The 27994-nt window shown below is 42.2% G+C and overlaps 1 protein-coding gene across 1 annotated transcript; it reads left to right on the top strand.

Annotated features, from left to right (window-relative positions):
• The first annotated feature begins 34 nt into the window (after positions 1-34).
• Positions 35-27994, top strand: LOC105701487 (receptor-type tyrosine-protein phosphatase N2). The gene is made up of 17 exons (XM_023432897.1): positions 35-115; positions 513-618; positions 10555-10608; positions 10758-10818; positions 11545-11676; positions 11738-11819; positions 12871-13603; positions 14892-15047; positions 15255-15448; positions 17410-17536; positions 18008-18075; positions 19391-19774; positions 21272-21493; positions 22896-22901; positions 23714-24078; positions 25820-25873; positions 27527-27994. Exons 2-17 carry the CDS (start codon positions 522-524, stop codon positions 27792-27794), a joined length of 3003 nt encoding a protein of 1000 aa, XP_023288665.1. The 5' UTR covers positions 35-115; positions 513-521; the 3' UTR covers positions 27795-27994.

The following is a 27994-nucleotide window of genomic DNA, read 5'->3' as shown; positions in this document are numbered from 1 at the left end:
GGGCATCTTCGGGCGTTTCCGCGGCTTTCGGGGAGAAGCCGCGAGCCGACCTCGGCTACCACACGTGGCCAGCTCCCACTCGGCGATGCTCGACTAGGAACCCCGTCTCGCCCAGGTAAGGACACACTTTCCGGCCTCCGGTCGACTCCGCCGGCGGATCGATCGATTCGCCCGGCATTTTCTCTCTCTTTCCCCGTCGCGTGCTCGGCCACTTCCCTCCCGAAGGAGGGAGAGAGAGAGAGAAGGGGCCGGCGTCGCGCGCACGCGACAACCTGATGCTTCCGCGGCGGGCCTCGCCTCTCTCTTTCGGCCAGTTCCTCGTCAGGATAAACAAAGATACCCCGAGATAAGCAAACCGTCCAGAGGAGGAAAGTCCCCCGAGGAAGATGTCCGATCTTGACCCGTGAACCACACTCGCGGGTGGAGGCTCTCTCGAGGCCCTCTTCGCGTGCGTCGCAGTGCGTCGGTCTCGACCAGGGTGGGACCCATCGTGTTCGTTCGATTCCTTTCAGGAAGACCCCATGAACCCAGGAAGGCGGTGGCGAGGAGCTCCAGAGCTCTTGCTGCTCTGTTTATTTTATGGGGCCGTTTCGCCTGCCACCGGAAATGGAGCAGTCGGTGAGTACGTGGTTACTCTGTTACTTATCGACGGACCGTCCCTGCGTCCTGGTCACTCGGTGTACCGGTGGGAGCACTCGAGATCGAATTAACGCATTCGCGAGCGGCACATTTTTTCCGTTTCAAATACCGAGTACCGGGGAAAATAATGAAATTCTGAAATTGGTTGCCGCTAACTTGTGTCGTCTATCGTTATGGACGTGATTCACGTCAGCGGCAATCAGGAATAGAATTTAAAATGACGTGAATTCACGTCAACGGCAACCAGGGGTAGAACTTGAAAAGACATGAATTCACGTCATTTTAAACTCTACGTGAATTTATAAATCAGACGTGAATTCACGTCTTTTCAAGTTCTATTCCTGGTTACCGCTGACGTGAATTAAGGTGAAGTGAAACCCCCTTCAAATCGGTCGATTCGAATACAACACTTTTTTTAAGGGTATTAGACCAAACTGTCCGAAACTTTGACACATCACGTTTGATCATCTAAGAATTGTCCTGACACGTTGAAAATTTGGATCTTTGGGAAAAATTTGTAACCTCAGCCCAGACCAGAAACAAAATGACGTCGAGCTTTCATATTTCGATCAATGTACATTTATCGAAGGCTCTGATATGAGAAACGAAAGGGTCAGGAGAATTTTACGACAATTTAGAACACTCTGGTAATCGATAAACTCACATTTGAACGGATAAAGGCAAAAAAAGTGTTGTATGCGCTTCTATGCTAAAACGTTGAGAATATGAGGTCTCGGAGTGAAAATATAATTCACCTGGAAATCACAGATGGCGCAGGGGGTCCTCCTGTAGTCAATTAGGGCCCCAGAAAGCATGAATTCAGAGGATTTCTGGAGTTTTACTTCGATTTATTTATATTTATTGTACGAAAACGACAGGTGAAGTATGCCATTTGGTACAATATCCAATATAATTCGATACAGCTGTCGATATAAAAACGAACGTCGGCAACGTAGGCATTTAGAAAAATCTTCTCTATCGACGTCGACCAAGTTCCTCGACGTGTTTCACTTCACCTTAACGCATTCGCGAGCGGCACATTTTTTCCGTTTCAAATACCGAATACCGGGGAAAATAATGAAATTCTGAAACTGGTTGCCGCTAACTTGTGTCGTCTATCGTTATGGACGTGATTCACGTCAGCGGCAATCAGGAATAGAATTTAAAATGACGTGAATTCACGTCAACGGCAACCAGGGATAGAACTTGAAAAGACATGAATTCACGTCATTTTAAACTCTACGTGAATTTATAAATCAGACGTGAATTCACGTCTTTTCAAGTTCTATTCCTGGTTTCCGCTGACGTGAATTAAGGCGACGTGAAAGTGGCGTCGATGAGGTTATGTTTATAAAACTTTTCTCCCAATTCGATTTACCGAATAGTTTGAAACTTTACAACATGAATAAGGAGATTATAGAGTCACACATATTTGAGACAGCCAGTTCGTAGAAAAGTTCAATGAACGATTGAGCTTTCGGATGGCACTTTCACACCCCCTTAACGTCATTTTAAATTCTATTCCTGATTGCCGCTGACGTGAATCACGTCCGTAACGATACACGATACAAGTTTGCGGCAACCAGTTTCAGAATTTCATTATTTTCCCCGGTACTCAGTATTTGAAACGGAAAATATGGAGGGTAGAAAGTGTAGAGGAAGTGTACACTCGGGGTAGGTGCCCTCGCAAAACGAGCAGCGACTTCTGCCTCACTTCTGTCTAAACAAACGCCAAAGTGTACACTTTTCGTAAAAGTGTAGAAAGTGTAGGCAAAACGAACAAACCTAATGGCGCCACCGGGCGTGCTTGAAATCCTCAAAATAAGTGCGCAGCGAGAACAAGGAACACTTCAACCGGACGATAAGTCGACTTCCGTTGATAACGAAGCGCTGCAACCTCTTTGGAGACTAATTTCGTGGAACCAGGCAGTACTTTCCTCGGATGTGCGGCATACATACAATATTTGCGACCCATTTGTACGAACTTTAAGGTGAAGTGAAACACGTCGAGGAACTTGATCGACGTCGATAAATAAAATTCTTCTAAATGCCTACGTTGCCGACGTTCGTTTCTATATTGACAGCATAATATTCAGAATGTGATGTTTTTAACACGATAAAGACTAGCGGACCCGCCAGCAGATGATAATTTTCAATTGCCAAATTTCATCGAGGAGGCACTCTCGACACTAGATCGGAATAAAAACTAAAGATCTTGAACTCCTAAAATGGTGAACATGAAGTAGTATAAAGAGACATAACACCTATAGCCGATTTCATAGAGAATGACCTCATAATCGGGACCCAGGATCTCTGATTTTCGCTGATCTTACGATACGAGCGTTCCTTAAGGAAAATGAGGGAACTCCAATCCTACGTGACCAAAACATTTCCCACCGACGTAAATGACCCAAAATGCTTTTAATTTTGCAATTAAGGTACGCAAAACGAAACGATTATCCGTGCATAATATTCAGAATGTGATGTTTTTAACACGATACAGTCGTAAATTACTTAAAATGCTTTTATATTTGCAATTGAGGTACGCAAAACGAAACGATAATCTGCGCATGATATTCAGAATATGACATTTTCAACACGATAAAGACCAGCGGACCCACCAGCAGACGATAATTTCGAATTGCAAAATTTCATCGTGGAGGCGCTCTCGGAACTAGATCGGACAAAAATGAAGATCTTGAACTACTAAAGTTGGGACCATAAAGTAGCATAACGCCACGGGTCGATTCCATAGAAAGTAACCCCAGAATCGGAGTCCAGGATCTCTGATTTTTGGTGATGTAACGACGCGAGCGCTTCGCGCGGAAAGTGAGGGAACTACGATCCTACGTGACCAGAATATTTCCTACTAATGTAAATTACCTAAAATGCCTTTAATTTTGCAATTAAGGTACGCAAAACGAAACGATAATCCGTGCATAATATTCAGAATATGATGTTTTTAACACGATAAAGACGTAAATTATCTAAAATGCTTTTAATTTTGCAATTGAGGTACGCAAAGCGAAACGATAATCCGTGCATAAAATTCAGAATGTGTTTTTAACACGATAAATACGTAAATTACCTAAAATGCTTTTAATTTTGCAATTAAGGTACGCAAAACGAAACGATTATCCGTGCATAATATTCAGAATGTGATGTTTTTAACACGATACAGTCGTAAATTACTTAAAATGCTTTTATATTTGCAATTGAGGTACGCAAAACGAAACGATAATCTGCGCATGATATTCAGAATATGACATTTTCAACACGATAAAGACCAGCGGACCCACCAGCAGACGATAATTTCGAATTGCAAAATTTCATCGTGGAGGCGCTCTCGGAACTAGATCGGACAAAAATGAAGATCTTGAACTACTAAAGTGGGGACGATAAAGTAGCATAACACCACGGGTCGATTCCACAGAAAGTAACCCCAGAATCGGAGTTCAGGATCTCTGATTGTCGGTGATCTAATGACGCAAACGCTACGCGCGGAATATAAGGGAACTACGATCCTACATGACCGAAACATCTACCGACGTAAATTACCTAAAATGCTTATAATGTTGCAATTAAGGTACGCAAAACGAACCGATAATCCAGGCATGATGTACAGAATGTGATGTTTTTAGCGCGATAAAGACTAACGAACACTTTAATAGATGATAAATTTGAATTGCAAAATTTCATCGAGGAGGCGTTCTCAGCTCTAAATTGAAAAAACTCTGAAGATCCTGGACCCCTGTTGTGGGGATGATTTCAAGACATGGCGTTGTATCCCCTCATACTACTTTGTGGAATATATATGATATGAAGCATGATGGAAAGGAAACAAGGTGTGCTCTCACGGTAGTCCTATTTTTTTACTTGTTCTGCGCCTATCAAAATATTGCCACGTTGTAAAATATTAAGGTGAAGTGAAACCCCGCCCAAGTTACTCGATTCGAATCTTTGGATTTTCGAAAAAAAATAAAAATGTTTTGACTTAGCCTAGACCAGAATCAAAATGGCGTAGAGTTCTCATATTTCAATCGATATGCAAGTATTGAAAGCTTTGACATGGGAAATTAAACTGCCAGGACAATTGTACATCAATTTACAACACTAGTAATCGAGAAGCTCGCATTTAAACGAAATAAAGGGTAACAAAGTGTCTTATGCACTCCTGTGCAGGAACGAAGGTAATACGAGGTCTCGGAGAGAGAATTTAGTTGACACGGAAACCACAGATGGCGCAGGATGGCATCCTGCAGTCAATTAGGGCATCAAAAACCATGAATCCACGAGATTCCTGGAGTTTTACTTAAATTGCATTATAATTATTGTACGGAAGCCACAGATGGAGTAAGGCATTTAGTACAATACCCAATATAATTCGACACAGCCGTCAATTTAAAAACGTACATCGGCAACGTAGGTATTTAGAAGAATCCTTTTTACCAACATCGATCAAATTTCTCGACGTGTTTCACTTCACCTTAGGACCCTTACGGATATCTCACTTTTATCGTCAAAAGGCGTATTTTAGAGCAATGTTAAAAGCGACCCTACTAATGCCGTGCCTTTAAATCACTTTCATAAAAATTCCTTGAAGCTTCAAAAGACGTATTTTAGTAGCAGTACCTCCTCATACCCTCTTTTAAGCTTCTTTTTCAGCTCTGTTAGGATAAAAATGAGTGACGTTTCCCTAAAAGTGGGTAGGGGGACTCTTATACCGCTTTTAGCTTTCAAAATCATATATTAAAGTTTGGCAACCTTGAGTTGTCAAAATCGTACATGAAAAATTGAGTGCATTACCGACATTTTGGAAAGAATTCTTGGAAAGAAATTTTTCTGTGTCTAGAACAGCAGGATTTGTCTGCATAGCTGTACTGAATAAGTTCTCACAAGGAAACATTCCCAAGTGTCCGCCCCCGATCTTAATGATTTTCATATATGTTGAAGAATACAAAAATCTAAGAGACACGTGTTTTTTTGTATCTGCAATGGTCCACATTTAAGGGGTGAAACAACCCCCCAAAAGTTTGGCGAAAATTCAGTTTTTATAATAATTTTCGTAGAAGCAATGGAGGGATTTCGACGAAACTTGGTATAAACGTATTCTGTATAAGGACGGTGAAAACACAATATTGTTCAGCAATGCTACATCCCCCCAAGGAGGTGAACTACTCTTCAAGCGACATTTATTTGTAATTTCTATTACACAAGCACTCCTACTTAAGTTCCACCTACGCGATGTGATTGCTCACAAAAAATGAAATACGTGTTTTTTGCTTTTTGCCAATAAACATTTACACATCGGTTGTAAACAATGAATGTAGGTGGTATACGGGTATATTTCGACNTGTCGTGCACTCTGGAACTGTAGCTCGAATAATGAACGATCCAACTGTTAGCCGACGTGCCGGACACGTCGATTTTGTTTCTGCGACAAATGCCTAACGATGTGGTATACATGTCGCTGGCAGTTTTGGAACAAAAGCATCTCGACGTGCGTGGCACGTCTTTATAGCGCAAGTGGTTAAGGCGATGTCAAAATGGCGTCAGAGGTCTCGTTTATGAAACTTTCCTCCGAACTGTGTGTACCGAATCGTTTCAATCTTGAGAATGTGAAAATGTAGACCCTAAGGAAGGTCTTGACACTCATGAAACTTCCATATTGTTTCAATTTCTTTATAGTTATTTAGAACATTTTTTATGAAGATGATATTTTATGGGTGTCAGGACCTTCTTTAAGCCTTTATATTCACGTTGTAAAGTTTGAAACGATTCGGCACATCCAGCTCGTAGAAAAGTTTCATGAACGATGGACATTCCGAGTGCCGGTGAATTTTCACATCTTGTGAAACTTCTGAAGTTCACGAGTGAACTTTCATATCCCCTTAGCTAGCGGGTCCGCTAATCTTTATCACGTTAATATCATCACATTCTGTATATAATGCGCGGATTATCGTTTCGTTTTGCGTACCTTAATTGCAAAATTAAAAGCATTTTAGGTCATTTACGTCTTTATCGTGTTAAAAACATCACGTTCTGAATATTATGCACGAATTATCGTTTCGTTTTGCGTACCTTAATTGCAAATATAAAAGCATTTCAGGTAATTTACGTCTTTATCGTATTAAAAACGTCACATTCTGAATATTATGCGCGGATTATCGTTTCGTTTTGCATGCCTTAATTGCAAAATTAAAATCATTTTAGCTAATGTACATCAGTAGAAAATGTTCTGGTCACGTAGAATCAAAGTTCCCTCATTTTCCGCTAGTAGCGCTCGCATCGCTAAATCAGCGAATATCAGAGATCCGACCATTGGCGTTATGTCTCCTTATACTACTTCACGAGTGCATCTAATTCCAAATTTAGCGGTCAATCGTTATTTCGTGTCGCGCGCGACTTATTCTTAGTTCTTTCGCGATCGATCTCCTCACGTTTTCGTTTTCTACCACGCTCGAGTTCGAACATACGGTCGAGGTCTTCTCATTTCCCTTTATCTTCCGTGGTTTATTTCTTTTCCATTCGGCGATTCAACACTTTGAGGGTCAAAGAGTGCAGTACCCGTACTCCGGGAAAAGCACTCGAGCAGAGCAACGTCCAGCTGACACTCAAAAGGGTTGAAGGTGACCTTTCGCTGTATGCCGATATTCCTCGACCGAGAAAACTATATCCCTGTCAAGGAAATAATGTATATAGACAGAGATAGTGTCAGGGTTGTGCAGTAACGCGTCATTCCAGATTTTTTACTTAAAATACTTAAGATTATATGAAAGGGTCATTCTGTACATATAAATCGGAAAATTATTTATGAAATCTTCAGGAAAATGAAAGCCTTATAACTTCAATGTGTTATATTTAAAATTTCATAAAAATGAGGTAAAAACGTCATTAGAATTTAAAAAAGAATATCTTAAGCTGATATGAAAGGGTCATTGTATATAAAAATGAAACGTAAAAATAATAATAAAACATTTCTCCAAATAGGGTGCACCGAATAATTTGAAACCTCGGCACGTGATTATAGAGGCCCTAAGGAAGAACGCGACGCTCATGAAATTTCATTTTTCAAACAAAAATTCGTTACATATCCCAGACTAGAACCAAGGACACATCTTTTTGTTTGAAAAATGAAATTCCATGAGCATCGCGTTCTTCCTTAGGACCTCCACAATCACGTGTTAATGTTTGAAATGATTCGGTGCAGTATGACCCTTTTATATCACCTTAACGTTATGTGAAAGGGGCATTGTATATATATATATATATATTACATAAAAATATTTATAAAAGTTTTCTCTATACTGAGTACTTCAAATAATTTGAAACTTTAGCACGTGATCATGGAGACTCTAAGAAAGAACTCGATGCTCGCGAAATTTCATTTTGCGAAAAAATGTCTTTCTTTGGTTCATGTCCGTAATAAATATAGATTTTTTTTTCGAAAAATCCAATTTCGCGAGCATCGCGTTCTTCCTTAGGGTCTCCATAATCTCGCGACGAAGTTTCAAATGATTTTGTGAACCGAGTTAGGAGAAAAGTTTTATAAACATTTAGACTTTTTGGTACGTATATATGACACTGTTATATCACCTTAACCTGTTAAAAATAAATTCTTAAACGGGTAACGTTACGGGTTACCGACGTGTATACACACCGAACGCAGTTAACTGATTAAAGTGATGTATAAATGAATATAGTAATAATTGCACAAATAGCTGATATCGCCATTCTATACAGTCAAAGGGCATTGTCCCTATATGCATGTGCGATAGCGTGCATGTATGGCTCTCACAGAAATGCATTTGGCGCGGAACATTGCCGAGTTTTCCAATTTCCCTCCCACTCTGCCTCTTCCTCACGGAACCCCCGGAGGGAAAGAAAAGCAACGCGACAACGTGTTGCATATGTAAATCCGACGCACGAGGGCGCCACTAGACCGTAAATCGATGGATACAGGTTGCGTTCGGGACCTGGGGGTCTATTACGTAAAGTAAATTGAGCGAAAATGTGAAAAATGAGGAGCTCACGGTATTACGGTACGTTTTTGGTGGTGAAAATGCGAGACCATTCATATGAACTGGCTAGGCACTAATTTTTAAGCGAAATGATGAAGCATACAAGAAAAGATAAAAAAAATAAGCGCCGTGAACGCCATCTTCCCCGGATTGTGACACCGGAATTCAAAATGGAAAACCTCCTGGGTGTTTTGATTTTTGCAAACGATCGTATTCGGGGACATAATAATAACCTTATTAGAAGAAGAAGGGAATTACGTGATGTCTCAGACCCATTTTCGTTAGAAGAAAGAGAATTTACTAGGATGTACAGGTTAGTTTTTGTTACTGCGAGGTTATATTACGTTAATAAACATTGAAAACTGTTAAATAATTCATGCTTACATGACATGATAAGAAAATTATACTGTTGAACTTCTAATTATAGTATACGTAAATATGAATGTAATGCATATTTAAAAAATGTAGATAGACTCGAGTCCTTTTCTTTTTAACGGGTTTCCATCTTCCCGCATTTCCTGCCTACAACCCACGACCTCTCAGCAATTTTCGATTTGCAAGGTATGTACCTTTATTTGGCAATATTACTAGACCGAAAGTGCTAGTGATCTCATTCTTTCATATAGCGAATACGTAATTCGGCGACTGACCCCACGTGAGATGAAAGTGCGAAAAGTGAGCGCTCTCGTTAAAAATACATAATAAACGCCCTGCGCCGAGCGCAGTCGTCCTCGGTGGCCCTCGAAGCGTTATCGAGCCGTGCGTCCCACGCACCGGCCGCCATTGCTCCTCCTCCCTCTTCACCACCCACGCCGCCGCGTGGCTTTGCCTTCCGCCTCGTCGATCTCCCTTCCGCCGGCACTCTATTGCCCCGCCAAATCCCCCTGGCGGTTAGGTTTGGAAATTGCAATGGCTTCCTCCCACGCCTGGTTTCCCCGGGACGGGACGCGTGCCTCCAGCGAGATCTCTTCGTTCTCTCGTCCGCTCGATATTGGTCCGTTTCTGCGGCTACATCGAATGGCTTCCCGCACGCGCCGCGGGGCGGCGCGCGCGGTCTCTTCCCGGGACTAGAACGCACCTTACCGACCCCTGACGTTAAGGTGAAGGGAAACCCCCCTCAAATCAGTCGATTCGAGTACAACACCTTTTTTAAGGGTATTAGACCAAACTGTCCGAAACTTTGACACATCACTCGTGATCATCTAAGAATTGTCCTGACACATTCAAAATTTGGATTTTTCAAAAAATTTCTTTAATTCAGCCCAGACCAGAACCAAAATGGCGTCGTGCTCTCATATTTCGATCAATATACAATTATCGAAGGCTCTGATATGAGAATCGAAAGGCTCAGGACAATTTTACGACAATTTAGAACACTCTGGTAATCGATAAACTCGCATTTGAACGGGATAAAGAGCAAAAAAAGTGTTTTATGCGCTTCAATGCTAAAACGATGGGAATACGAGGGCTCGGAGGGAAAATTTAAGTGACCTGAAAATCACAGATGGCGCAGGGGGTCCCTCTGCAGTCAATTAGGGCCCCAGAAAGAATGAATCCAGAGGATTTCTGGAGTTCTACTTCGATTTCTTTATAATTATCGTACGAAAACGACAGGTGGAGTATGTTTAGTACAATACCCAATATAATTCGACACAGCTGTCAATATGAAAACGAACGTCGGCAACGTGGGTGTTTAGAAACATTTTTTTTATCGACGTTGAAATATAAAGTACACGGAGTGTATTATGGAAACTTTTGTAATAAATATTGATTACAGGTCTTCTCACAAGTTCTCGAAAAATTCTCGGGTTATCGGTCGAGTACTATAATGTTCGTTGTTACGTTCTCCTCTTTAATTTTATCGGGAATTATAAAGAATGATGATTTTTTTCAGGTTGCCTTTTCAGCGAGAACCTCTGTCTACCCGAAACGGAATTTTGCTATGACGGTAAGACAAAAAGAGATCCTTGGGAACTCCTTTCAATCTCTTTTATCTTTTTCTCGTCTATTTACATGTACGCATGTTGCTGCAACTTTAGTTATAATAACATTTCATACGACGTTTAATTAATAATATTATTCCGTTTCTCTTTTCAGATCTTGCATTTGGACGATGCATCTCGCTCGAGTCCAACAGGGAGGACGAAGATCTATTTCAGTGAGTCGTTTCATATAATTAAGGTGACATGAAAGTGTGATATATACATACCAAGATGTCAAAATATTAATTCAATTTTTTTCCAAACTGGGTGCATCGAATTATCTAAAACATTAACACGTGATTATGGAGACCCTAAGGAATAACGCGCTGCTCATGAAATTTTTTTTTTCTACTTATCTCGAACAAGTACCAAAAAAAGATATTTTTCTTTTCGGAAAGTGAAATTTCACGTGCAGCGTGTTATTCCTTAGGGCCTCCATAATCACGTGTTAAAGTTTCAGATTATTCGGTGCACCCAGTTTGGAGAAAAGTTATATAAATATTTTGACCTTTGTTATGTATGTATCACACTTTCATATTACCTTAATGTCATATTCACTAGACTACCTTAAGGGGATGTTATAGTGGCTTCCGAGGAGTCAATCGTTCATGAAACCTTGCTCCGAATTGGGTTTCAAGTCTAGTTTCAAACTTCATAATGTAAATATAAAGGCTATATTGAAGGCATGAAATTTCATTTTTTTCTCAACAGTTTAATATTGTCCATAGAGAAATTTTAAAAAATTGAAATATCACGGGTGTCAGCATCATTCACGTGGAAAAGTTTGAAACGAATCGCTATATCCAAATCGGCGAATCCATTCCTTATCGTTTTGATAAGCTCATGGAATTGATCTCTTTGTTGCAATTTGTCGATAATTACTGGACATCATTTAACCGCAGATACAATTTGGGGCTCGCGGAATTGCGACTGCTGAGACTGGAACTAAAGAAATTGGAGACCGCAGGGTTCAAATGGTCCCACCCTTATTCTCAGTGCATCATTCAGAGTACCTTATATTCCATTCGCCTTGGGTAAGTTACGAATTCAAGTACACGGTAATATATCAACGATAACAACGCATTTGCATTTTAGAGTTGAACACGACCTCGAGAGCTGCGAGTATTCCAGAGAGAGCAACAGGCACCGATTCATCAATTTGCCGGAAGATAATTCGGTAATTAAGCAACTCGGTAGAGTTTCGCGCCAAATATATATATAGGGGCGCGAAACTCAGACCTAGTCATTATCTGCGATGTTCAGCCTGGTGTGTCAAATTGGACAATGAATGTCGTTTTTTGAACCTCTTGAATGAGTAAAGTCAACTTTAACGAGGCCATCGAGAGTGGACTATTTTTCTGCATTTTTTAAGCTACGAACGAAACCGATTAGTTCATTTAATATAGTATATTATAGTAGTGTTACGAGTCGAATAAATGATTGAGTCGAGTTACTCGAATTCGAAAGCATTGTCAACTCGAGTTTGGACTCGATTCGGTAACTTGGTGCAACGTACATTCGACGCGATGAGTTGAGTCAATGGCAAAGTTGACGAGTAAAACGACTCGAGTCGAAGCGATGCAATGAGTCGAGTACTTCATCGAATCGAGTTACTCGAATAGTGCCAATTCGAGTCGAGGACTCGACGCCGCATATATATTCGGCGCGATGTGTCGAGTCATTGGCGAGTTGGCGAGTAAAACGACTTAATTAACGGCGACTCGAGTCGAAGCGATGTAATGAGTCGAGTACTTCATCGACTCGAGTTACTCGAACTTTACCAACTTGAGTCGATGACTCGATGCCGTATATATTCGGCGCGACGAGTCGAGTCAATGGCAAGTTTGAAAGTAAATTAATTCAAATAACGATTACTCGAATAAATAAATAAATAAATAAGGCGCTATTGGTATCTCGGTACAAGTAACTCGATCTCCCTCTTACCCTCGTAAAATTGGCTTTCGTTTGAACCAGTAAATCGAGTTACAATAAAAATGACTCGAATACCCGTTTGACTCGAGTTTAACAAGTTAGAATACTCAACTCGTCATAATTAAAATTCAAAAACTTGACATTGAGGCAGACAAACAGTTTTTACCCTCTTTTACGTCATTTTCGCCACTGTGCGACATTGATTAAATTTCTCGGTGTCTCTCATGCCACCTGACAGAGAGGGCGAACTAAGAGATCGACGATCTTGAAAACAACTAATGCATTTTCATTTTCAGCAGCCTCTACCCATAGCCGTGGTCAAGTTCAAGCCCAGCGAAGGAAATCCCCACGGCGACTACGCCGACGAGCTGTACTATCCCCCGGAATTTGAAGAGCACCTCGGTCGCGGCTTCGTCGGGTCCAGGACTCTCGAGAACCGATGGTCGCCCGAGGGGATTCGAGAAAACTACATCCCGGACTCGGCAGACGTCTTCAACGAGCCAATCCCGAGGAAGCTGTCCGAGAGAGTCGTCGAGATGCCGTCCAGGGGCTTCCGGAACTCGGAGGACGTCATCGATGAGGCCTTCGAGGTCCAGAGAAGACCCCACAGGAACGCCGAAGTTCCCTTCGAGCGGAGTCGGGATCCTGAAAAGGAGAGTCGGTTCTTCAGGGCCATCGATTTCGACTTCTCTCCCCGCTCTGCCGTGGACTTCTCCTCGAGGGGAGGTCTCGGGGGCAAGGGTGCTTCGGGAAAGGTGGAGGAAAGGTTCAGGGCGAGAGGCAAACCCGATGGAGCGAGGTACCGGGTACGACCGGAGGCTCCATTCGTTCTGGAGGACCCTGAGAACTTCCAGGACGAGGAGGAGACTTCTGGGACGATCGGGGACTACCAGGATTACGATGGAGATAGACAGGTGGACCTGGAGTTTCTGACGAGGCCGGTCCACGGGGATGCTGCGATCCGCGCTAGGGAGATGTACACCGAGGGGGGTCCAGTGGAGTCTTTCGCTCGTGACGCCGATAGATCTGGTAAGACTCTTCGTGAAACGGAAGCATCGCCTCTTACAAGGAAGGTATCCCAGGTCGATCTCTCCGATTTCATTTCTTTTACAATATGTTGTAGTAGAATAAAAACTAAGCGACACGTATTTTTTTTTATCTGCCATTAAACACTTTAAGGGGGTGAAACCACCATCCAAAGCAAGGCATGTCAAGGGGCGATTTGGCAGTTTCACCCACAAGAACATGATACTTTTTAACCAATCCAACCTGGAAAAGCTTTCTCATAACGAGAAATGAAAAATATAATTTTCTGAATTAAAAAAAAAAAATTAAGGGGTGAGCCACCCCTCACAGGCCTTACTTTGGATGGTGGTTTCACCCCCTTAAAGTGTTTAATGGCAGATAAAAAAAATTACGTGTCGGTTAGTTTTTAGTCTACTATAACATATTATAAAAGAAATCAAATCGGAGAGATCGACCTGGGATACCTTCCTTGTTAGTGGTTCGTACGCAGATGCAAAACCCGCTTTAAGGTGAAGTGAAACCCCCCTCGAATCAGTCGATTCGAAGAAGATACTTCTTTTTAAGGGTATTGGATAGAACTGTCTGAAATTCTGATATGACTTGTGAGCATCTCGGAATTATCCTGACACATTCGAAATTTGAATTTTTGAAACAAATTTTTTAACAGCCCAGACCAGAACTAAAATGGCGTCGAGCTCTTGTACTTCGATCGATATACAATTATTTAAGGCTCTAATATGAGAAACGAAAGTGTCAGAACAATTGTACCACAATTTAGATCACTCTGGTAATCGAGAAACTCGCATTTGAGCGGGATAAAGGCAAAAAAGTGTCTTATACTTTGTTAACGTAAAACGATGGTAATATCAGCTCTCGGAGTGAAAACTTAGTTGACACGGAAATTACAGATGGCGCAGGCTGCCCCTCTGCAGTGAATTAGGGCCTCAAAAACCAAGAATCCAGGGGATTTCTGAAGTTTTACTTCAATTACTTTATAATTATTGCAAGCAAACGGCATATTGAATTTGCCGTTTAGTACAATACCCAATATAATTCGACACAACTGTCAATATATATAACAACGTTGGTAACGTGGGTACTTAGAAGAATCATTTTTACCTACGTCGATCAAGTTCCTCAACCTGTTTCACTTCACCTTAAAAATCATAAATACAGGGGAATACTTGAATTCCACTTCGATCTCGTTATAATCATTCTACTGAAACTACGTACGCAATGCAGTACTCGATATAATATAATAACTGATATAAATATCGCCGCTCCATTTCAGACGATCCGGCCGACATCGTATTCGACGACGATTTGGATACTCTTTTACTGAGACGAGAGTTGGCCGGATTTAAACGTAGAGAACGACTCGACGTGAAGAAGCCGGGTCCCCCGTTTGCCACCAACAATTACGCCTTCAAGCCTCAGACGTTGACTGGTAAACATGGCAAAAGTTTTAAACTTTGTTCAATTTAAAAAGAAATGAAATTTCTGTGCACATGGGCCTTTTTATGTTCTAAAATTCCGTGCCTCAAAGGGTTAAGGTGATATGAAAGAGTCATTAAATCTGTACATTTTGCAGATTTTGACTGTAGGATTAACAGATTTTTGTTTTTTTTTCGGTGTGCAATCTTTACGTTTTTAGCCGATTCCGAAGCTGAAAACGATCACGAGGCGCGGGCCGATCGGCTTACGATGACGAAGAAAGAACTGGGCACAGGTGGACGTATAAATGCAGTCTCTCCAAAATCTTACAAGAACGTGGACATGGATCACGTTTACATAGAGTTCAAGCAGGAGTTCCACACGTGGTACGAGGGAGAGCGCATCGTTGAGAAAGTGGGTAACGCGAGAAATTTTCAAGTAACAAATTTAACACATTGCCGGCCGCTGACTTCTTTTACGCCAGCAGTAATGCTTCATTGCGATGATTACATAGGTAGATACCCAGTGAACACTGTTATACAACTGTTGGGTAAATGTTACGTTTTCGAAACTAACAGGTTATGTACCATAAAAGTAACATGGAAGTTAGATGTTAGTTATTATTTCCCCCTCGGTAAGGTAACATGTTATGTAATGTTATAATTTCAGTAACCTTAAAATAATATTAATTTTTCATACATTTAATAAAAAAGATCCCCGCAATTTTATCCACAATTATATAATTTTTTATTTTTTATTATTTTTTCGTACTTGACGATAGTTAGATATTAAATGACAAATCAGACTTTCGATGAAATTATGTAATGATAAACTATCTGATTTTACTTAAAGACAATTAGGATTTCATTCAACTGGCGAACAATGACTGATAATGTATATGCGCGTACGAATTAAAATCACATTTTTTCATACGAGTAGTAATGAAAATATGACATATATTAATCTTGTGACATTTGACGATGAATTATGACAATGACGATGACGATGATGTAATAAAATAAATGACAGCACCAATGTAGTTCTGTTTTGTTACAAATATGTGCTGCATGTACACGGTAATATCAGGACAGTAACATAATGTAAGATGAGAGTAACAAAGTTACGCTACATTTATATAGATATGATAGTAACAAATATTATGTAACCTGTTAGCTCCATGTTACATAACCGTTAAGTTCCTGCATTGTAACAAATGTCATGTAACTATTTAGCTCTATGTTACGTAACCGTTAGGTTATTACATTGTAACAAACGTTATGTTATTTGTTAGTTTTAAGTTACGTTAAGTTAAAATGGCGTAACGGTTACCCAATGCTTTTTTAAATAATAATTATATTGCAACTGTTGGGTAAATATTACCGTTGCCGAGCAGGAGAACCTAAGTGAATCTCGTCGGTAGCAGCATAACGGCAATGCGACAAATGAGCGGCCGGCAAAGTGTTAAGTTTCATTTGAAATTGTACATTCGTTATTATTTCTATTTTTCTTCATCTAACTTTACGTAAATTCTTATATTATCGGATTAATCAATTTGTCGATTTTTATTTATTTTTTTTGCTTCTTTTTTTTTCTGAAAAAAAAATCTAAATGCTCGCGGATACGTTTCTTCCTTCACCTAATTATCGACTTAAGTTAACAAAGTTCGAGTAACTCAAATTATTCTAGTACTGGACTCGTCAAGGCATTACTTATTCGTTTATTTGAGTCCTGTTGTACCCGTCAACTCGTCATTGACTTGAATTGCTGCGCTAAATGTGCGCGGTTACGTTTCTTCCTTCACCTAATTGTCAACTTAAGTTAACAAAGTTCGAATAACTCAAGTTGATCAAGTACCTGACTCGTCAAGGCATTACTTATTCGTTCATTTGAGTAGTTTTGTCTTCACCAACTCGACATAAACTCAACTTGTCGTGTTGAATGCATGCGATTACGTTCCTCCTCCCAGAATATCGACTTGGCTTAATAAAGTTCGAGTAACTCCAGTTGTCAACTCGAATTAACAATTTTCGAGTAACTCGAGTTAACAATGTTCGAGTAATTCGAGTTGTCCACTCGAATTAACAATGTTCGAGTAACTCGAGTTAATAACGTTCGAGTAATTCGAGTTAATAATGTTCGAGTAACTCGAGTTAATAACGTTCGAGTAACTCGAATTAATAATGTTCGAGTAACGAGTTAATAATGTTCGAGTAACTCGAGTTGCCAACTCGAGTTAACAATGTTCGAGTAACCCGAGTTGTTGACTTGAGTTAACAATGTTAATAAATCGATTTGACTCAGAACTCGACTCGTCACATCGGTACAATCTCGGCCTTTAAACGTTTAATGTAAGAATAACATGGGCTGTTCAATAGGTGGGCAGTCTTCTGGGTCTGGAGCCAGGTGCTCTGACGGATGTGCGCGTGGGAAGAGCGGAAGTGACGTTCAAGGTGACAGAGAACGAGAAGAAGTATAACGCCTCCGACGTGCTCGATCGAATAGGTAACCCTAGTAGCGCAAAATATTTGTCCTATATTTTCTATATATTTAACGAATACCATACATTCTTTTAAATATTTAACGAAGATTTTAATTATATCTGCTAAACATTTGCTTTAGAATATTATTTGTATAATGTTAGCTCCAGGTATTTTCCTCATATCTCGTCATACGATAATTTTTAATTGCAAAATTCCATCGAGAAGGCGCTCTTGGCCTTAAATCAGAAAAAACAAATCTGAAGTTCTTGGACCCCTAAAGTGGGGACGATATCAATACATGGCATTATATCTCCCTATACCACTTCGCCATGTTGGATACGTTGTTCGTTGGTTTTTTACTATTTTATGCTTTAGACGTTTAGTTTAAAGTAGAAAATCGAAAGATCGATTGATACGTTGAAAACCTTGGAAAGCGAGAAATTACCCAACCCTACTCGAGGTCATCCTTAACAAGATCGTGCAAAAATTTCAGGAGACATTCGCGGGAAGCTGTGGGACTCATTGGGAGTGGAGGTGCTTCGAGCAGGAATAGGAGACAAGGTAGAGTAATACAATCTATATCGGGTCTAAAACTACGAGCCCATGGAAAATTTAGTATATTTACACGTGCTCCCTTGCACCGGTTTCACATTTACCGATGATTACTACCAACTATTACTACTTAATGGTGTTAAGCGTGGCATAAAAGCCGTTTTTGCCCTTATTGTTGGTAAAATTGAAGTAAAACGGCGTTTACACGGAATATAACATGAATGATTGTTAACTCCGGTAATTGTAACATCGGTATAAGCTAGCACGTGTAAATGTACTCGGTGACTTTCGAGAGTAACTGTCGATAATTACTCTTAGGTGTCCACTTAGGAGTGATATTTGTAAGTTTTATTCACGGGAAGCGCTTGTAGAAGTTGGTTTATTCCATGAATATGGGAATAAAGAGGACTGAGCATCAGAGTTCGAATCAAAGAAGTACTCTAGTCGTTGCATCGCTTCGACTCGAGTCATTTTACTCTCCAATTCGCCTTTAACTCGACTAGTCGCCCTGAATGTATGCGGCATCGAGTCGTCGACTTGAGTTGGTAACGTTCGAGTAACTCGAGTCGATGAAGGACTCGACTCCTTATATCGCCTCGACTCGAGTCGCCGTTAATCGAGTCATTTTACTCTCCAATTCGTCATTGACTCTACTCCTCGCGCCGAATATATACGGCATCGTGTCGTCGACTCAAATTCAGAACATTCGAGTAACTCGAGTCAATGAAGTACTCGACTCCTTATATCGCCTCGACTCGAGTCGCCATTAATCGAGTCATTTTACTCTCCAATTCGTCATTGACTCGACACATGGCGCCGAATATATGCGGCTTTGAAACGTCGACTCGAGTTGGCAACGTTCTTGTAATTCGAGTCGATAAACTACTCAACTCTTTATATCGCTTTGACTCGAGTCGTCGCTAATCGAGTCACTTTACTCTCCAATTCGTCATTGACTCGACACATCGCGCCGAATATATGCGGCACCGTGTCGTCGACTCGAGTTGGCAACGTTCGAGTAATTCGAATCGATCAAGTATTCGACTCGTTGCATCGCTTCGACTCGAGTTGTCATACTGAAGAATTCGCCATCGACTCTCCTCGCCGCGTAGAATGTACGTGTCATCGAGTTATCCACTCGAGTCCAAACTCGAGTTGTCAATGGCTTGAAATTCAAGTAACTCGAGTCGGTAAAGTATTCGACTCGTCACACCGCTAGACACGAGTCATAAGTTACCTCTATTCCTATGTCCATGGGTAGGACCCAGTCCCATAAGAAGTTTCACCCAAAAGACGACAAAGACCATCCAATTCGTGATTTCAGGCGAAGCTGCCGGCGACCCTGGAGGTTATAAACGGTCCGGAGGAAGACTCGACCGCGTTCACGGTCATGGTGGCGGCCGGGGCGGCGACGGCGGGCGCCGCGGCGATCCTGATCGTCCTGATCGCCCGCCGACACGCAGCAGCCCGCGCCAAGTTGGCCGGCCTCGCGACCCACGACCCGGAGGCCTCTAAGGACTACCAGGATCTGTGCCGGGCGAGGATGCAGGCGAAGCAGCCAGCCGAGAAGCCGGAGTCGCCGCGCGTCATCAGCCTCTCCCGCGAGAGCGACTCGGCCAACTCGCCCTCCAACCGTTCCAGCACATCGTCCTGGGGCGAGGAACCCGCGCTGACCAACATGGACATATCAACTGGGCACATGGTCTTGGTAATCCAGATTCGCCAAACTCCAGGGAGTCGCTTCCATTGACAAAGAATCTTCCCACCTAGTTCCTCATCTAGCTTGTTCTGATATGCCGCGAACTCCCGTTTAAGGGAGTATTATCGTCTAGAAGCGTGTTTTTTAAGTAATTTTTAGGAATTAATTTTGCGAAAACTGTCAAACCTACAGTGCCGGGGTTTTTTACGCATATTAAGACACGTTTCAACTAGCAACACAAATTTGTATGAAATTCTTTGTTGAAATCTATGCAAGTTATGCGCTCTTATGCAGGTCGTTGCGGGAGAACTTTTTTTTTTTAATCTATATGAATGTAGTTATTGTCCGAACTAGAACTAAGTAAGTACGAAATTTTTTATCGGAATCGCAGCTGTTTGAAAATTAAGGTTTCATTTTCCCGGAAAATTTTCAACTAAAACATGAGAGCGGGGCTAAAATATTCAAGCTATCGGTATCATTCTAGTTCGGACTAAAGTCATTACTGAGTAATGAGCAAGTGCTAGCCCAAGACCCAAGATTATCATGGCCTTGGTGTTGCACTTTTGTATTCTCCAAGATTGGTATTGCTTAGTCGAGTCCTGGTTTTGGTCTTACAATTAGGGTTAAGTCTTCATCTCGATTTTGATCTTGCACTTTTTGCAAAGCTGCAAGACGAAGACTGATTTTGCTAATCCCTACGTTTACTTACGAACAAACGCAAGGCCAAGACCAAGACCACCATGATCTTCAACTTAAGCCGGTCGCGTCTTGGTCTTGTAACTATGATCGGGAAAAAGGACCAAAATTGCAAGACCAAGACCGATTTTCCTCATTATCACGTTTCTGACGAGCAAATGCAAGACCAAGACCAAAACTACCGTGATCTTAGATTTGGTCTTGATCGTGGATACTCGAGGCTTGATCTTATCTAGTCGCGTCTGGGGTTAGTAATTATCATCGGGCTAAGAGACCAAGACCGATTTTGTTCATCACTACATTTACTGACGAACAAATGTAAGGCCAAGACCAAGACTACCATGATTTTGGATTTGGTCTTGATCGTGCATACACGAGGCCCGATCTTACCCAGGCGAGTCTTGGTCTTGTAATTATGAAGGGGAAAAAAAATCAAAATTGCAAGACTAAGACTAATTTTCCTCATTTCTGCGTTCACTGGCGAACAAATGCAAAGCCAAGACCAAAACTACCCTGATCTTGAACATGGTATTTATCGTGCATACTCGATCTTGCTCGGCCGCGTCTTGGTCTTGTAACTATAATCAGGCAGAAATACCAAAACTGTAAGACCAAGACCAAGACCGATTGCGTTCATTGCTACGTTTACTGACGAACAAATGCAATGCCAAAACCAAGACTACCGTGATCTTGGACTTGGTCTTGATCATGCATACATGTTCGGGCGCATCTTGGCCTTATCATTTCGACTGGTCAAACAGATGAAGACCGATTGCGTTCATCGCTACCAACCGCACCTCTTTCTTCCAGTCGTACATGGAGGACCACCTTAAGAACAAGGATCGACTGGACCAGGAATGGACGGGTCTCTGCGCGTACGAAGCCGAGCCGTCGTCGACCGGCATCGCCGAGGATCCCGAGAACGTGGATCGCAACAGACCCGGAGCGGTTCTCCCGTACGACCACTCGAGGGTAGTACTCAACGACCTCGCCAACGTCAACAGCTCGGACTACATCAATGCCTCCACCATCGTAAGTTTCGGCGCGCCTTCGGGACCGGTTACGAGTATATGTCCAGGACGGCATCGCTTGTAGCGCGCGTTTCGAGGTCGCGTCCCCCAAGGGGTTCCACTTAGTTCCATGATATCCCACATTGGCGCACTATCATTCGCAGGCGACATAAGACGTTTTCAGCTGGACCATACATTTTTACCCTAGGCTAAACTAGGGTAAGAAGATCTAGTCCAGCCCGGCATCATGTCTAGGGCGGCATTGCTTGTAGCGCGCGTTTCGAGGACGCGTCCCCTGAGGGGTTCCACTTAGTTCCATGACATCCCACATTGGCGCACTATCATTCGCAGGCGACATAAGACGTTTTCAGCTGGACCATACATTTTTAACCTAAGGCTAGACTAGGGTAAAAAAGCGTAGTCCAGCCCGGCATCATGCCTAGGACGGTATCGCTTGTAGCGTGCGTTTGAAGCGTGCGAAGACGCGTCCCCTGCGGGGTTCCACTTATTGTTAGTTCCATGACATCCCACGTCAAAGTGTACACTTTTCGTTAAAGTGTAGAAAGTGTGGGCAAAACGAACAAACCTATTAAGGTGAAGTGAAACCCCCTTCAAATCATTTGATTCGAATACAACACTTTTTTTAAGGGTATTGGACCAAACTGTCCGAAACTTTGACACATCACTCGTGATCATCTAAGAATTGTCCTGACACGTTCAACTTTTGGATTTTTGGAAAGAATTCTTTAACTTAGCCCAGACCAGAGCCAAAATGGCGTCGAGCTCTCATATTTCGATCAATATCCAATTATCGAAGGCTCTGATATCAGAAACGAAAGGGCCAGGACAATTTAAGACAATTCAGAACACTCTGGTAATCGATAAACTCGCATTTGAACGGGATAAAGGCAAAAAAAGTGTTTTATGCGCTTCTATGTCAAAACGATGGAAATACGAGGTCTTGGAGTGAAAATTTAATTGACCTGGAAATCACAGATGGCGCAGGGTGTCCCTCTGCAGCCAATTAGGGCCCCAGAAAGCTCGAATCCAGGGGATTTCTGGAGTTTTACTTGGATTTCTTTATAATTATTGTACTAAAACGACAGGTGGAGGATGCCATTTAGTGCAATACCCAATATAATTCGACACAGCTGTCAATATAAAAACGAACGTCGGCCACGTAGGTATTTAGAAAAATCTTCTGTATCGACGTCGACACAAGTTCCTCGACGAGTTTCACTTCGCCTTAATTCGCCGCCCTGAATAAACGTCAGCTATGGTCGGGAACTTGTCCAATGCCGCGCGTAAGCCCGCAAAGAGTGCGATCACGTACCTACGAGGAATGACTTTTCTCCTGGATGCCGCCGTGACAATCAGAAGCCGGTGAGTGACTCAACATAGCATGAAGACTATTGACCCGCTAGCGATCGGTGCGGGACCTAGGGCGGTTCGATATCTAAAATTCAATAGCGGTACTCGATAACCTCTACTTACTGGTAACTATCGATATATCAAAGTTTCGTTATTTATCGAAGTCCGCGTTTCCATTTTTCATTGCAAGCAAAGATGTTCGGGAAGATGTTCCACTCTATTGTCGAAAGGAAAGCATGGCTCACTAGCACCGTGAAAGGGCTTTCAAAGGGACGAAATGTTTTCTATCGGTAAAGAAACACCCTTTTGCATATACGGTACAGTATCGATAGAATGAAGTTACCGCCTTTTCCTTTTTAGTATCAGGGTCAACGTAGATTGGGAAAGAAGACTACGAATCCTGAGTCAATTTGTTATGCGTGGATGATTGAGATTACGACGCAGCTCGTATGTATATCCTGTTTTACCGATCACGAAGATTTCCCCCCTTTGAAAGTAGTTCCAATTTTTACACAGGGGTGAAGAGTGTAGAGGGCGCTATGGGCCGCGCCTTCCTTTCAAACGATGGCGGGAAACATCTCCCCGTTCATCTATGATCACCATACAGGAAGAAATAATCACTATTAACACTTTAACGACCGCTCACACAACATGTGTGTGATAGCGTATGACTGCGTAGACGGGCGGTCTTTAAAGTGTTAAGGAAGTTGACTACTGTTTACAGTTTGTCTTAATTTCATTCGGTCTTGTTTCGTTGCTGGTAGACAATAAAGATCCGTTCCACTCGAGAATTTCTTGTTTTCTAGAAAGTGCGTTTCCTTCGCTCAGTGTAGCAAACGGACGAAGGGCTAAAATGGCGAAAATGTTTTAGACGGACCACGACCCAAGGAACCCCGCGTACATAGCCACCCAGGGACCGCTGCCTAGCACCTCCTCGGACTTCTGGCAGCTGGTCTGGGAGCAAGGGAGCGTCGTCATCGTCATCCTGACCAGGCTGACCGAGGAAGGGAACGCGATGAGTCACCGTTACTGGCCCGAGGAAGGTTCCGAGCTCTACCACATCTACGAGGTCCATCTGGTCTCGGAGCACATCTGGTGCGACGACTACTTGGTGCGCTCCTTCTACCTGAAGAACCTCAGGACGGGGGAGACCAGGACGGTCACGCAGTTCCACTTCCTCTCGTGGCCGGCCAACTCGGTGCCGCACTCCACCAAAGCGTTGCTGGAATTCCGCAGGTGGGCCTTGGCAGAATGTGGCGTCGGCAGTTAACCCTTTGCGGACGAGACTTTTCCATTATAAAGGCTTTTGGGCGACTATTTGGCGACATTCGTCCGCAAAGGGTTAAGGTGAAGTGAAACATCCTTCAAATCAGTCGATTCGAATACAACACTTTTTTTTAAGGGTATTAGACCAAACTGTCCGAAACTTTGACACATCACTCCTGATCATTTAAGAATTGTCCTGACACATTCAAATTTTGGATTTTTGGTAAAAATTGTTTAACTTAGACCAGACCAGAACCAAAATGGCGTCGAGCTCTCATATTTCGATGAATATACAATTATAGAAGGCTCCGAAATACGAAACAAAAGGGTCAGGACAATTTTACGACAATTTATAACACTCCGGTAATCGATAAACTCGCATTTTAACGGGATAAAGGTAAAAAAAAGTGTTGTATGCGCTTCTATGTTAAAACGATGGTAATACCAGGTCTCGGAGTGAAAATTTAATTGACCTGGAAATCACAGATGGCGCAGGGGTCCCTTCGCAGTCAATTAGGGCCCCAGAAGGCATGAATCCAGAGGATTTCTGGAGTTTTACTTCGATTTCTTTATAATTATTGTACGAAAACGACAGGTGGAATATGCCATTTGGTACAATACCCGATATAATTCGACCCAGCTGTCAATATAAAAGCGAGCGTCGGCAACGTAGGCATTTAGAAAAATCTTCTTTGTCGACGTTGATCAAGTTCCTCGACGTGTTTCACTTCACCTTAAGTCAACGGTACCTACCTTGCCGACATACATTGTTCGGCATCAGCAATTATTTCACATCTGGCCACATGCGTTTTAATAATCTTTTATCTGACTCGGGTCACCAACCATCTATTTTAATTGATGGTAAATGAAATACTCTTTTGGTATAAAAAGAATAGTTATTAGTATTAAGCCAATTTGGCAGAGAGGAACTTTCTTCTTCTTACGAACTTAATAGACCGCGCTTTCTGGTACATTCCTTTTCTTAGTTCTATCTTCTACTAGAGATGAGTTGGGAGATTGCTCACGGGCAGGATCGCGCGATCGCATCGTGTGCTGCCCTCTGGTTTCGTACGTTAGCTTTCACCGTTTTTTGCCCCCAAGGGCGGCGCAACGAATTTCTGGTAGGGGCTCGCTAGAGTTCTAAATCCAGTAAGTTACGTCAGAAACGAAGAGAAATTCCCGGTAACTTATCGGTAATTTCTCCAAAGCCTTTTTTATCGAGAAATTATGAGAATTTGAATTTTTCAACAGAGCGAACGAGAGGTTTCGATTAGCTATAGAGAAACATCGTAGAGGGGAATTTCCGTTGTACGTTCTCCGTAGCCAATCAAAACCTCCCATTCGCTTCGTCGCAGAATGAAATATCAGTTCGTTTGAAACAAATGGCATGGAATTTTCCGTGAAGTTGTAGATACGTGAATATTTTTAGCTGGAGGTAAATACGACCCTATAATCAATATTTTCTAATGGTAATTATTACTCTTTAGCTTGAACTTTGAAGTTGATTGAAAAAAAAAAGTTATTTAAACGAAGAAACCTAAAGTATAAATAACAAAATTAACGCTCTCTTAAATTCTCAATGTTCCCGGTAACTTACGATATGTTTCACAGTTACCTTCTCCAATTTAATGTTACCGAGAATTTTCGAACTCTAGGTCGGTCCTGACACTTATACAATTTCATTTTTTATCACTTTTCCTTGGTTTTTCAGGAAGGTTAACAAGTCCTACCGAGGCAGGTCCTGTCCCATCGTCGTTCATTGCAGGTACGTACAGCACTTTATTAAGGGTGACCGGAAAGGAATAGATATTTAAAAAACGGTACATTATTAATTAATGCCCATCAAGCACACAATGTTACAATTACATGACACTGGCATATCGTAATACATAACAGAAGTTATTCAAAAGATACATTGATATTATGAAATACCGAGTTAGCATCGGTCCTTAACGTTGTTACAACCTGTTTGTATTGCAGTTATATAATATTAACGTAACACATTACATGTCCTCGATATGTAATGTATATGTAAAATTATTCATTTTATAACGGTGTTATATAATTGTGTAAGAAATGTCAATATAAATGTTATACACATGTAATGTGTATGTACATGCCATGTTATAGAGACATGTAATTATTGTTGTTGCGTAACTGTGTTTGGTGGGTGGGTAGTTTATTATATAATGCCGTTGTGTGAGTCCTATACGTGCAAAATACCCACACATTTTTCGCCCGTTGCTAAACACCGCTCATTGTGCGTCGCGTCTCTTTCATCCGAGCGATAAAGTACGTTTTGGTTACCTTTCACCGAATTCGATGCTAATGCCATCTAGCGGTGGAAGTCATCGTCTACATTTTGATGGTGAACGCCTTTAAGGTGAAGTGAAATCCCCTTCAAATCAGTCGATTCGAATACAAGACTTTTTTTTAAGGGCATTAAACCAAACTGTCCAAAACTTTGACACATCACTCGTGATCATCTAAGAATTGTCCTGACACATTCAAAATTTGGATTTTTTAAAAAAACGTTTTAACTCTGCCCAGACCAGAAATAAAATGGCGTCGAGCTCTCATATTTCGATCAACATCCAATTATCGAGCGCTCTGATATGAAAATCGAAAGTGTCAGAACAATTTTACGACAATTTAGAACACTCTGGTAATCGATAAACTCGCATTTGAACGGGATAAAGGCAAAAAAAAGTGTTTTATGCGCTTTTATGCTGAAACGATGGGAATACGAGGTCTTGGAGGGAAAATTTAATTGACCTGGAAATCACAGATGGCGCGGGGGGTCCCTCTGCAGCCAATTAGGGCCCCAGAAAGCATGAATCCAGTGGATTTCTGGAGTTTTACTTCGATTTCTTTATAATTATCGTACGAAAACGACAGGTGGAGTATGCCATTTGGTACAATACCCAATATAATTCGACCCAGCTGTCAATATAAAAACCAACGTCGGCAACATAGGCATTTATAAAAATCTTCTTTATCGACATCGATCAAGTTCCTCGACGTGTTTCACTTCACCTTAACGCTTTTCTCCGACTTTTCAGCGATGTCGCCGGACGCACCAGGACCTACTGCTTGATCAAGTTCCTCTACGTGTTTCGCTTCACCTTAACGCTTTTCTCCGACTTTTCAGCGATGGCGCCGGACGCACCAGGACCTACTGCTTGATCAAGTTCCTCTACGTGTTTCGCTACACCTTAACGCTTTTCTCCGACTTTTCAGCAATGGCGCCGGACGCACCAGGACCTACTGCTTGATCAAGTTCCTCTACGTGTTTCACTTCACCTTAACGTTTTTCTCCGACTTTTCAGCGATGGCGCCGGACGCACCAGGACCTACTGCTTGATCAAGTTCCTCTACGTGTTTCACTTCACCTTAACGCTTTTCTCCGACTTTTCAGCGATGGCGCCGGACGCACCGGGACCTACTGCTTGATCGACATGGTCTTGAACCGGATGGCGAAGGGTGCGAAGGAGATCGACATCGCGGCCACCCTGGAGCACATCCGCGACCAGAGGCCGGGGATGGTGGCCACGAAGCAGCAGTTCGAGTTCGTCCTCATGGCGGTGGCCGAGGAGGTCCACGCGATCCTGAAGGCGTTGCCGAATCCTTCGATCGACAAGTCGACGGCGCCGGCCGCCACGACGAGCACCGGCAAGGGCCAGTAAAAGGACGACCCCGAAGGCCGGTCAGGACGCCGATTTGGCCCTCGACGGACCGTACAAACTTGAAGACGAGACAAGCGAATCGGCGCGCCCAAAGCTCGACGGACTCGCGACAGAAACGGCTCTACGGTGCTGGGAAGGCTGATCACTAATTATTGGCCTGGGAAATAGATCTCGATCGAAATGATCAACTAGTCGATCCA

The sequence above is a fragment of the Orussus abietinus genome, unplaced genomic scaffold, assembly GCF_000612105.2.
Source record: "Orussus abietinus isolate OABI.00-Male unplaced genomic scaffold, Oabi_2.0 scaffold458, whole genome shotgun sequence".
Lineage (NCBI taxonomy): Eukaryota > Metazoa > Arthropoda > Insecta > Hymenoptera > Orussidae > Orussus > Orussus abietinus.
The sequence above is the reverse complement of the archived record's forward strand: the minus strand, read 5'-3'. Positions and strand labels throughout refer to the sequence as shown.

Coding starts and splice junctions, on each gene's coding strand:
- LOC105701487 (XM_023432897.1), top strand. CDS start 522: ATGAACCCAGGAAGGCGGTGGCGAGGAGCTCCAGAGCTCTTGCTGCTC. Junction 17,537..18,007: donor CGACGTGCTCGATCGAATAG/GTAACCCTAGTA, acceptor CAAAAATTTCAG/GAGACATTCGCGGGAAGCTG. Junction 19,775..21,271: donor CAACTGGGCACATGGTCTTG/GTAATCCAGATT, acceptor TCTTTCTTCCAG/TCGTACATGGAGGACCACCT.